Source organism: Balaenoptera musculus, chromosome X (genome assembly GCF_009873245.2).
Source record: "Balaenoptera musculus isolate JJ_BM4_2016_0621 chromosome X, mBalMus1.pri.v3, whole genome shotgun sequence".
Taxonomy (NCBI): domain Eukaryota; kingdom Metazoa; phylum Chordata; class Mammalia; order Artiodactyla; family Balaenopteridae; genus Balaenoptera; species Balaenoptera musculus.
The window spans coordinates 56,713,325-56,726,484 of record NC_045806.1 but is presented as its reverse complement, the minus strand read 5'-3'; the positions used below and the strand labels follow the sequence as shown (position 1 = coordinate 56,726,484).

At 38.8% G+C, this 13,160-nt stretch overlaps 1 protein-coding gene across 1 annotated transcript in view; it reads right to left on the bottom strand.

Moving 5' to 3' along the window:
• KIF4A (kinesin family member 4A) overlaps nucleotides 1-13,160 on the bottom strand; it is a 126,713-nt gene that overhangs the window by 32,702 nt on the left and 80,851 nt on the right. Inside the window, exons 15-19 of the mRNA XM_036839578.1 lie at nucleotides 8,307-8,410; nucleotides 7,206-7,350; nucleotides 6,301-6,411; nucleotides 2,493-2,576; nucleotides 841-954 (exon numbers count right to left, since the gene is read on the bottom strand). Coding sequence (XP_036695473.1) covers nucleotides 841-954; nucleotides 2,493-2,576; nucleotides 6,301-6,411; nucleotides 7,206-7,350; nucleotides 8,307-8,410 — 558 coding nt within the window. The remainder of the gene's footprint in view (nucleotides 1-840; nucleotides 955-2,492; nucleotides 2,577-6,300; nucleotides 6,412-7,205; nucleotides 7,351-8,306; nucleotides 8,411-13,160) is intronic.

The window sequence follows — 13,160 nt, the reverse complement described above, 5'->3', positions numbered from 1 at the left end:
TCACCTCAAGAGGATTATCTCAAAAAGATCAGAAACCATAAGATCATCTCAAGAAGATTCAGAAAAAACTTTTGAAAAAACCCAACATCTATTCGTCATAAAAACTTTCAGCAAACTAGGAATAGACAAGAACTTCTTCAACCTGATAAAGAACATATACAAAAAACCTATAGCTAATATCGTACTTAACGGTGAAAGGCTGAATGCTTTCTCTCTAAGATTGGGAACAAAGCAAGGATGCCCTCTTTTCACCTATCCTATTCGATATTTTATTGGAGGTTCTAGCAAGTACAATAAGGCAAGAAAGTTTTTTTTTAAAGGCATACAGAGTGGGTAAGGATAAATAAAATTGCCCCTATGTGCAGATGATGTGATCGTCTATGTAGAAAATCCAGTGACAGAAAGCAGATTAATGGCTGCCTGGAGATGGGGCATAGAGGGATAGTCTGGGGAGGGGAGGGAGGGATTACAAAGGTGTACGAAGAAAGTTTTGGTCCTGATGGACATTGACTTTATCTTGATTGTGGTGATGATTTAATGGGTGCATATCTGTGTCAAAACTTATTAAACTGTACACTTTAAATATGTATAATTTACTGTAGGTCAAGTATACCTCAATAAAACTGTTAAAAAATTAACTGAACAGGGGCAGGGATAGAAAGGGTTCACTACTCATGGTCTTTAACAACCGTTCAGAGATAATCATATCTTTAGGAAATAACGCTTTCAGGTAGAACTCCAGATTTTGTAGTGTTTACTTCTAAACGAAAAGAAAGCTACTGCCCATTTTTTCCTATCCCCAATGTACATAAGACAAATGGCAGTTCAAGTTGTCCATACCTTCACTCGAGCTGTAGTGCCTTCCATTCCACGGCTCTGAGTCTCCTTCCGCTTTTCTGTGACCTCTCGTTGTTTTTGGAGAGCATCCTTGAGACGCTTGTTGGCAGCTGCTGCCTAAATAAAAATGGCTCATAGTAATGTTGAATTGAAGGGTAGAAAGAAGAACATTCTTCATTAATTATGTATCTGATGATTCATACAGCTAATCATCTGAGAAATACAAATTAGAACCCAGTGAGATGCTTTTACTCAAACCCTGGAGTGGCTACGATGAAAAATAAAATGACTGACAATCCCCAGGTTAGTGAGGATATGGAGCAACTGAAACTCTTATCCATGGCTGGTGTGAGTAAACTTTGGTACAAATACCATGGAAAATCGTTCGTCATTATTAACTAAACTTGAACATACACAATCCCTGTGATTCATCATTTCCCCCCTAGGTATAACTCACCAGAAATGCTCATGTACCTGTGCCAAAAGATACTGAAATGCAAGTTCAGAGCAAACCACCCCTACATGCAACAGCATTGGTGTTTATAACAATTCTACTACCAAATGAAAGAAACAAGATGCATTTCATTCTCTGTAATTCCCTTCTAAACCAGGAAAACTAATTTGTAGTGTTAGAAGTCAGGACAGTCGTTACCTCTGAGGAAGAGGGAAGGACTCGTCATTTGGAGAGAGAATAGGTGGGGGGTGGGGATGAAGTTCTAAGGTTCTAGTAGTGACTTGTTTGTCTTAGGTTGATGGTTGTACAGGTTTTTTCACTTTGGAATAACTCGTGGAGATGTACACAATATTTGTGCCCTTTTTAGGTATATATATTCTACTTCAATAAAATAATTTATATTAACGTAATAAAAAAAAGAAAGAACATTCTAATTTCTAGCATATTAGTCAAGAAAAATAAAAATTCTATGGGTTTGAATTCTTATAGGAACCATATTTATAAGTCTCCATGTACATAACACTGGTGAACAGCTACTGCTTTAGAGCCTAGGGGAGGCACACAATTTCAAGGAAGCACTGCAGACTGAAAGCGTCTGGAAATGTCATATATCAGAATTACTCTGCTTTTTGTTTTGTTTTGTTTGGAAAGAAGCAAGCCCAATTAGAAAAAATCCTTATTTGAATAGTGCCATTTTCATCAGGTTTTTTTTTTTTTTTTTTTTTTTTTTTTTTATTAATTAATTTATTTATTTATTTTTGCTGTGTTGGGTCTTCGTTGCTGTGCGAGGGCTTTCTCCAGTTGCGGCAAGTGGGGGCCACTCCTCATCGCGGTGCGCGGGCCCCTCACTATCGCGGCCTCTCCGGCTGCGGAGCACAGGCTCCAAATGCGCAGGCTCAGTAGTTGTGGCTCACGGGCCTAGCCGCTCCGCGGCATGTGGGATCCTCCCAGACCAGGGCTCGAACCCATGTCCCCCGCATTGGCAGGCAGGTCCTCAACCACTGCGCCACCTGGGAAGCCCTTCATCAGGTTTTTATCTGCTCACAGTTCATGACAAACAGGGATCAAGACTTAGGAACTGCTGGTCAAGACTGTTATCCCTGGTTTCTCAGGACACTGGCTCATTTAAGGGATACTACTCTGCCATCATCCAAGCCTGAAAGTGATAATACACTTGACCTAGCAGATTGGATTTTCTTACCTCCTCAGTTTTACGTCTGAGCACATTAGACTGTTTCTGGAAGCTTCTTTCAAGTTTGAGCAGTTCATATTGCCTCTTACGGTCCTGAGAAGAAAAGAGTCAGACTTTTCATTGCTATTCAGCTAGCTAAAATAAAACCTTATAATGTAACTGAAGAGTCTTTCAATGGTATAGTCATTATGGAAATCAGTATGGAGGTTCCTTAAAAAATTAAAAATAGAAAGACCATATGATCTGACAATCTCACTACTGGGTATATATATCCAAAGGAAATGAAATCAGTATCTAGAAGAGATATCTGCATTCCCATATTCATTGCAGCATTATTCACAATAACCAAGATATGGAAACAACCTAAGTTGACAACCTAAGTTGACCTAAGTTGTTGACAAATGAATGGATAAAGAAAATGTGGTATGAGTATACAGTTGACGCCTGAACAACGTGGGCTTAGGGGTGCCAACCCCCATGCAGTCGAAAATTCGTGTATAACTTCACAGTTGGCCCTCCATATCTGTGGTTCTGCATCCATGGATTCAACCAACTGTGGATAGTATAGTAGTATAGTATTTACTATTGAAAAAAATACATGTATAAGTTGACCCGCACAGTTTCAAACCCATGTTGTTCAAGGGTCAACTGTATATACAATGGAATATCATTCAGTCACAAACAAGGAAATCCTGCCATTTGCAACAACATGGATGAACCTGGAGGTCACTGTGGTAAGTGAAATAAACCAGACTGAGAAAGACAAATACTATATGATCTCACTTATATGTGAAATCTAAAAAAGTCAAACTCATATAACCAGACAGTAGAATGGTAGTTACCAGGTACTGGGGAGGGGGTGGGGGCAGTGAGGAAAATGGGGAAAGGTTGGTCAAAGGGTACAAACTTTTAGTTATAAAATGAATAAGTTCTGGGGATCTATGTATAGCATAGTAACTATAGTTAATAATACTATACTGTATACTTGAAATTTGTTAGGAGAGTAGATCTTAAGTGTTCTCCCCACACTGAAAAGAAGGGGTAACTATGTGAGGTGATGGATATGTTGCAATCAGGAAATGTGGTATCTCCAAATTTATTGTTCTCTTTCAAGATTGTTATGACTATTCTGGGTCACCTGCATCTCCATATGACTTTTCGGATCAGCATGTGAATTTCTACCAATAAGCTAGAGGAAATTTGGTTGGGATTGTGTTGAATCTGTAGATCAATCTGAGGGGGTATTCCAACTTAAGAATATTAAGTCTTCCCATCCATGAGCATGGATTATTGTTCCATGTATTTAGATCTTTTTTTTTTTTAACTAATTTATTTATTTTTTGGCTGTGTTGGGTCTTCATTGCTGCGTGCAGGCTTTCTCTAGTTGCGGTGAGCGGGGGCTACTCTTTGTTGTGGTGCACGGGCTCTAGGCACGCAGGCTTCAGTAGTTGTGGTGCATGGGCTCAGTAGTTGTGGCTTGCGGGCTCTAGAGCACAGGCTCAGTAGTTGTGGTGCATGGGCTTAGTTGCTCCACAGCATGTGGGATCTTCCCAGACCAGGGCTCAAACCCGTGTCCCCTGCATTGGCAGGCGGATTCTTAACCACTGTGCCACCAGGGAAGCCCTATTTAGATCTTTAATTAATTCAATGATGTAGTTTTTAGTGTATAAGTCTTACACTTGTTTTGTTAAGCTTATTCCTAAGTATTTTATTCTTATTGATGTTATTACAAAAGGAACTTTCTTAATTTCATTTTCAAATTGTTAGTGAATAGAAACACAACCAAATTTTGTGCATTGAACTTATGTCCTGCAACCCTGCTGAACGCATGTATTAGTTCTAATAGTTTTCAGTTGATTCTCTAGGATTTTCCACATACAAGATCATGTCATCTCTAATAGAGATAGTTTTGCTTTTTCCTTTCCAATCTGGATGCCTTTCATATATTTTACTTGCCTAAGTGTTCTGGCTAGAACCTCCAGGACAATGTTGAATAGAAGTGGCGAGAGTGGATACCCTTGTCTTGTTCCTGATCTGATGAGAATTCAGCTGTTAATTTTATTGGGATTTCTTTGTATGTGATGAGTCATTTTACCTTGCTGCTTTTAAGTTTTCATCTTTGTCTTTCAACATTTGGACATGATGTGTCTTGGGTGTTGATCTCTTTGCATTTATCCTACTTGTAGTTGATTGAGCCTCTTAGATGTGTAGATTAATGTTTTTCATCAAATTTAGAAAGTTTTCAGTCATTAGATCTTTGAATATTTTGACTGCTGTTTCATTTATTGTTCTCATGGAGCTACCAGTCTCCTCTTAATTGCTCACCACCAAAATTTCCATTGTTTTTGACAGCACCTTTAGGTTTTAACTTCCCCAGACTCTGTCCCCAAATAAAGTCAGTCCCCTTAGGGAGAGCTGCATTCCTATGGCCTGCCCCTCCCCCTGGGCAGAACCCTCTGCACCACTGCTTAGGACCTGGGGGTGGGGACAGAAGCCCACTTCTCTGAGTGACATCTCTGTTCTATGAGTAGGATGCTGGCCAGTGGCAGCATACCCTATTTTTCTTGGCTGGTCTCCTGACATGGAACCTACATCCTACGATTAGGTGGGTTATGGTAGTCAGACCCCAGTAGTCCTGGTCTTCTGCAGCAGGGATACAGCTTCCACCCTCTGCATGGAGGCTAGGTGGAAGAAGGGATCCCCAGATCTCTTGGCTGCTCTTGCCTGAAACAAAGCTTCAGCAACATGGAGCTGAGGGGGATGAAGGGAGAGAGTTGGTTGTGGCTCATATGCCACAGACTATTGTTGCTCTTACTCAGATTTAGTAGATTTCCTTGAATAATCGTTTCCTTGCTTTATGCCCTTAGGACAATACATTTCACCAGTTGTGCTTCTTTTGCTGGGAAGAGAGTCCACAAAGCTCCTCATGCCACCATTCCTCATGTCACCATTCCTGAAGTACTTCTCTCATTTCTTGACCCAACATATCACATTCTGGCCAATTCTAAAAATTACCCCAAATTAATGTCCTTTCCAGTGTGCTTTCCAAGAACATTGTTACTACTCTAATTCAGGCCCTTATTATCTTTCTGGAGGATGCAATATCTGCTTAACTTGTGTTCTGGCCTCCAGTTTCTCAATACTTCAGTTTGTTCTACACCTGACTCCCAGATGTATCTTTGGAAAGCAGTACTTTGCTGATAGCACTTTGTTTCTCAAAAACCTTAAAAATCTTTACACTGCTAACAAAATACAGTTCAAACTTCCCAGATCTTTAACAATCCAGATTCAACTTGTCTTTCCAATGGAATCTTCTTCTACTATCTTTCATCCCACTTGGATCATTCGCTATTCCTTGAATATTCCTACAAAGTTGTCATCTCTGTGTCTTTGTTCCTGCTCTTCCATTTATCTGGAATGCCTGCGTTTATCTCTATCAAAATCCTCCCTATTGTTCAAGGTCTTTTCAGTCCAACTGGAAGTGTGCTTCCTTTTCTTAATTACATTGGTATTTTAGACCATTTGTAAAGCACAAGTCTCTTTATTTCTTGTATTGAAGAAAATCATGCTTATGTCTCATTTTCCCCTTTAGACAAGACAGTCTTCAAGAGCAAAACACATATACTACCCATCTTTCTATTTTCCATGGTATCTAGTGGATAGTATCTTGCACGTAGTAGATGTTTAATAAACAGTTGTTAAATTCATGAATGTATCATATATTTAGAGATACCAGCTGTTTGAAGAGAAGCTTTAATGTTAGTCAGCCCAGAAAAGCGTTCATTAGGTAGGACTTTGAGAAATTGTAGTTACTTACCCGTTCTTTTAACTGGATTACTTCTTTGTCTTTTTGTTGCTTCCACTGTCTAAACCTCTCAGCATCCTCTTTCATCTGACGCATTAACTGTACCCGCTGGTTTTTCATCACCTGTAGAAACAAAAACCAGCACGAATAGTAGTCATCTGCACTTATTCTGGGCTGATGTACAGATGGATAGACTAACCATTAAGAAGAGAGAAAAAAATCCAGAGCTGGGCTGATATACAGATGGATAGACTAACCATTAAGAAGAGAGAAAAAAATCCAGAGCTGAGCTGAGAAGCCTGCCAACAGGTTTTCTGATTACGTTTGCAATACCACTTGCTATGCTTGCATAGACTATACAAATGAACGCTCTGAAGAAATAATAGAAAAAATGTACCTACAAGCTAAATCCAGCCCTAAATTCACTGCATATAAATGAAATTTCAAGGAAGTATCTACTAAGTCTCAAGGACAAATCTACCTAGCAACCACTGTATTCGAATAGTTTCAGTACAATGACCTGTAACCACCACTTTGTAGATGTCAGAAGTTGAACATTCAATGACTGATAATTTTCTCTAGGTGTCTGTTGTTTTGCAACCACTTTGCAAAATTATTCCACATGATCATGGAAAGTGGTCAGAATGTCACCACTAAATATTAAGGTATCCTTGCCCTTTGGTTTCAGAGAATCTAACACTAAAACTCTGAATGTCAAAGCAGAGTTTTGTTATTCAGATTCTAGATGGCTAGCACAATGTCCTACAAAAGGGACATTTCTAGAGATTCAAACACTTGAAATGATGGGCCCTGCCTGCTACTTTCTCACCTGCAAACACCTCTGTAGTATAATTCTAAATAAAACACCTATGTTTGTAAGTTTCTATAGGGTAAATGCAAGGATGAGAGTTTATTACCCGTATTTCCTGGTTCAGTTTGGAGACGGTATGCTCTGTGGATTCTTTCAGCTTCAGAAGTTTAGACTGCTCATTCAGTTTCTTCTTCAGATCAGCTATTTGACCCTCTAGCTCCTGGAGACGTTTCCGGCGGCGCTCACTCAACCTAAACACAGATGTTGTAGGAATGAGGACTAGCAGCAGCAAAGTCTGACTCCAAAAGACATAATATTAGACTCCCAGGTTCACAACCTTGATATATATAAAATAGGCAACCAGTCACATAGCCATCTTTAAATAATGAATCCCACCCAAACAACCAAAACCATCTCAACACTGGGAGCTAAAGAGTAAAGGAAATTTTTTGTATAAGTAACAATGTAGCTGCCTCAATACACTACTCTCTCACCACTCTGCGTTAAAAGGATGGTTCTTTGAAGGCATTTCACTTCACTTGAGCGTAAGGAATAATTCCGATGATTGTTACACAAGTCTGAGATAGAAAGTAAACATTCAACATAACTTTTAAGAACATGAACTTTAGATACTATAGAGAGATATAACAGAATCACTGAGTAAAAAGAAGGTAGAATAGCCAATAGAGGCAAAGGTTTAAGGGAGTGTAGGATATTCTGGTAATTTGTCTTGGTTTTATTCTTAACTGGCTAAGGGATGGCTAGATTGATTTTTCATTTGCTAGCCTGAATATTAATTCTATTCACAAACTAATTTACCATCAGCACAGGGACAAAGAAACTGTTGCTGTCTGGTAGGTCTGATAATCTTTCAAAATACAGCTCAAATGCTAACTTCTTATAAATCTTTCCTTGATCATGCCAGCCTGAACTGATATCTCCTGCCTCTGAACTCTTAAAGCCATTACTGCCTAAGAAATTTATTTGGCTGCTAATCATATGCTGTGTTATGGCATTCTTTTACTGTCACCATGAGATGTTATTTAAAATCTCAATTCCTTAGCTTTTCTTTTGTTTTAGGTCTCCTCTCCATAATTAGGTTTAAATCCTGTAGGGGCAGGAAATGGCTCTTTCACTTCTCTGTTTCGTCTATGGCTCTTCATACACAGTTTGGGACTTGAAATAATAGTATTGACTTTTTTCTTACTTGGCTTGGTTGACATCCTTCTTTGTTGTCTGAAGTTCAAGAACCAATTCTTCTTTTTCCTTTTGCAGATTGATGACTTCCAATTCTAGATTTTTTATGTTATCCTAGAAATGTTATAGGTCGAGAGAAAGAAAGCATTACAAGGCAAAGCAAGAAAATCACTTCAACATCTCATGTCTTAAGGAACTAGGCATTCAACTTTACCACTTCGATTGCACACTAAAAGCATTTGTACTTGATTTGATGGAGAATGAAGTTATGTAGTGGGAAAAGTACGAACTTGGAATCCAAAGGCCTGGGTTTAAACCTTGAGTCCAGCACATCCTATCTAAATAACTTAAGGAAAGCCATTTCATCTCTTTTAGCCTTAGTTTCTATGCAAACAAGAGTTAATGTGGCAGGCCTGAGACTGATATCCTAAAAACAGACCTGGCTTGCAAGTTGGACCTCGGCTCATGTCTGGGATCTTGGATTTTAGTAGGATTCCCACCATCTCCTAACTGATAAGAGTCGCTCATTATGCCTAAACTGTGCAAACAGTATGATTTATCCTGAACACATGCTTTCCTTCTGGGAGTCTAGAATTTTTGTATGTGCTAGGCAGAGAATGCCTACATGAATTACCGCTGCTAACAATCCTGGACTCCTAGGCTCAGGGGAGCTTCCCTGATAGACAACATTTCACACATGTTGTCAAAACCCATTACTGGAGGAATTAAGTACATACTATGTGACTCCATCGGAAGAAGACTCTTGGAAGCTTGCACATGGTTTCCTTCAGACCTTGCCCCATGTGCTCTTTCCCTTTGCTGATTTTGTTTTGTATACTTCCACTGTAATAAATCTTACACTGAGTCCTGTGAGTCCTCCTGGTGAATCGTTGAACCTGGGGGTGGTCTTGGGGACCCCCGAGAGTTTTCCTATCTATGTAAACAACTAACACCACCTACCTCACAGGGTTGTTGGGAAGACTGAATAAGACAAAAAGTAAAGATATTTTGTAAACTGTAAAGAGCTGCACAAACATTCTTATATTCTGAACTTTCAAACGTATGCATTCAATAGCAACTGCAGTTCTGCATGCACTTAGAAAACAAATTCTAGAAACTGAAGTTTGGTAGTTTTTCCAAGATTGGGAAAACTCAATGAACAGATTCCTTCCTGTTCTCATAACCAAAAAAAGATTAAAGGAAACTGGCTGAATGAGTGGTTGGTAGCCAAGAAGATTATACGAGGGCCTTAGACCAGTACTGAAATGACAAAAAGAAGCAGAGGCAGGTTAGGTGGGGCTGTATCTAAATAGGCAAGAGCTATTTTCCATGAAGTATACTTTTAGCCATTTCAATCTAATCAATGAAGACCAATCTCACTGCTTTATATACCCTGTATATTTAAACTGGCAATAACGTGTGTGTGTGTGTATGTGTGTGGTGTGTGTGTGTGTGTGTGTGTACTTATAGAAGTAACACATGAAAACATTCTTGTAAAAAATAATCCAGATAATACATATAAAGGGCAAGTCCCCTTGACTGCCCCACCCCTGCCAAAATTCCAGTCCTCTCTCCAGAAGTAACCATTGTCATCAGCTTGGTTCAGATCTTCCAGACATTTTTTTCCTAGACACTTACATACTATGTATATGGGCATGTACATATTCTAGACATTTACATAGAAATGTAAATGCCATGTGCATGTGTGTGTGTGTGTGTGTGTGTGTGTATTTACTAAATATATTGTGGCAAATGCCTAGAATATATAATAATATATGTAAATAAATAGATTTTTTTTTAGTAGTTCTATTTTTTTTTAACATCTTTATTGGAGTATAATTGCTTTACAATGGTGTGTTAGTTTCTGCTTTATAACAAAGTGAATCAGTTATACATATACATATGTCCCCATATCTCTTCCCTCTTGCGTCTCCCTCCCTCCCACCCTCCCTATCCCACCCCTCTAGGTGGTCACAAAGCACCAAGCTGATCTCCCTGTGCTATGCGGCTGCTTCCCACTAGCTATCTATTGTATGTTTGGTAGTGTATATATGTCCATGCCACTCTCTCACTTTGTCACAGCTTACCCTTCCCCCTCCCCATATCCTCAAGTCCATTCTCTAGTAGGTCTGTGTCTTTATTCCCGTCTTACCCCTAGGTTCTTCATGACTTTTTTTTTTTCTTAGATTCCATATATATGTGTTAGCATATGGTATTTCTTTTTCTCTTTCTGACTTACTTCACTCTGTATGACAGACTCTGGGTCCATCCATTTTAAAATAACATATATACACACGTGCATATATGTATGTGTATGTGTGTACTTACTGAAATATGCTAAAGATAAATAGAGTTACATTATATGTAGATAATATTCTGTAACTTGCCTTTTTTTTAAAACTTGGTCTTGGAGATTTATTTATATCAGTGCATACAGATCTATCTCATTCTTTTTGTTGCCATAATGAAACATTCTTGTACATGCCTTCTGTGCACACGTGCAAGGTTTTTCTAGGGTAGAGACAAGTGGAATTACAGGGTCATGGGGGTACACATTTTCGATTTTAATAGATACTGCCAAATTGTCCCCTAAAGTGGTTATTCCAATTTACACTCTCGCTAGCTATGTATGAGAGTACTTATTTCCCTGCACCCTTGTCAACATTTGATATTGCTACACTTCAAAATTTTTACCAATGGGATGGGTAAAAAAATAGTATCTCTTCATTATGTATGCCACATTCAGTTAATAGTCTCACTGTCTCCACAAGGGAAATTATTCAAATATTTGACTCCTGGGCTATTATAATTCATGGTAGTCTTCACTAACAAGAACTCCTCAAAATTTTTCTATAGCAATTCTTTACAGTGATAGGAAAAATATTGTTTAGAACAAAAAACTACCTTTATTTCTTAGAAAAAGAGAGACATTTACATGTGATTAAAAGGTACTGTTAACATTAAGAATTTATTTCCTTTTAACTTTAAGGTTTGGAAGCTCAAGCATATTTGATTCCAAGGGAAAAAAAGGACAAGTTATCTTACTACAGCTATAGCTATAGATCATTACTAGCACCCCCTCATAGGGTTAGAAGTACACTGGGGGAACATATGTCCCTCCGTTTCTAGGCAAGAGTACAAGAAGAGAGGAATAATTTCTCAGCCTTACTGTTAATCCTTCGTTTATCCTGGAAAGGCCAAAATACGTTCAACCTAAAAAAGGCTGCATTTTATGTCCTGTTAGTATGGAGGATTGAGCTACGTATTTAACTTGCTCTCTCCTGAAAGCCCACTAAAATGACCTCCCAAAAGGGTATAAATCAACAAGGATGAAGAGAGCAGTCAAGAGATATAAACAAACTTTTTTGGATGAGGAAAATAGTTGGATAAGTGGTAACTGAATTAGAGTAGAAAAAGCTAAACTATGACTCCTATAGGACAAATGTCAAGAGGTAACAAGCCAATTTGTACCATAACACCACAAAGAGGAGAAGAGGTTTCCTCTCTGGAGAGGCTGAACCTGACAGGCTGGACTCATAGGCAGCAGACACAGCAAAAGGCAGGGATAAAGTAACATACTACTGATAGGGGATTAAATAAAAGTCTGTATATAACTGGAGAGACTTCAACTCCCTTATTTCCTCTGAGTTACCAGAAATAGAGCATATTACTACTCTTCCCACACAACTCCAGGCAGGAGAATGAAAGATTTCTTTATTGGAAACTGACCAGCCCAGAGAAACCTATGCATACAGAACTTCCTATTGACTATTAGTGTCTCACTGTTAAATATGAATGGACAACCAAAGATCACTGGAAATTTGCAGAAAGCTTCTTACATGAAAGACCAAATCAAACACACTAAAGAATGGAATTTGAACGAAACAGAGGCAAGGCAGAAAGAAGAAAACTTCAACAAAATTTAATTTCTATCCTTAGAGATGAGCACTGTATCCATGAAAAGAAAGAAGAGAAGGCTATAAAAAGGAACAATTAGAGGATTTTAAAAAATCTTAGAAATAGGCAAATAAAAAAATTCACCAGAAGGAGTGCAAGGAAATCTCCCAGAGAATGGAATAAAAAGACAAAGAAATAGAAAATAGGAGAGAGGAGATAAGAAAAGCAGAGACTAAATCTAAGAGATCCAATATCTGACTAAGAAGAGTGCAAGAAAAGAAAAAACAGGGACTTCCCTGGTGGCGTAGTGGTTAAGAATCCGCCTGCCAATTCAGGGGACAGGGGTTTGATCCCTGGTCCAGGAAGATCCCACGTTCCACGGAGCAACTAAGCCCGTGCGCCACAACTACTGAGCCTGCACTCTAGAGCCCGCGAGCCACAACTACTGAGCCCGCATGCACAACTACTGAAGCCCGCGCGCCTAGAGCCTGTGCTCCACAACAAGAGAAGCCACCACAATGAGAAGCCCGCACACCGCAGTGAAGAGTAGCCTCCGCTCGCCGCAACTAGAGAAAGCCCATGTACAGCAACGAAGACCCAATGTAGCCCAAAAAATAAATAAAAATAAATAAATTTATTAAAAAAAAGAAAAGAAAAAACAAAGAAAATAGAGAGATGGGCATTATTAAAGAAATAACACAAGAAAACTTCCCACTAAAGAAGAATACAAATTTCTAGATTGAAAGGACCCACCAAGCACCAAGCACAATAAGTGAGAATAGATCCACACCAAGGCACATGATTGTGAAATTAAAGAATACTTGGGGACAAAGAAAAGATCCTGAAAGTTGCCAGAGGGGAGGAAAATACAGGTCAAATAAAAAGAATCAGGAATTATAATGGACTTCTAAACAGCAACATTGGAAATAGAAGACCATGGAGCAAAGCCTTCAAAATTCTGAAGAAA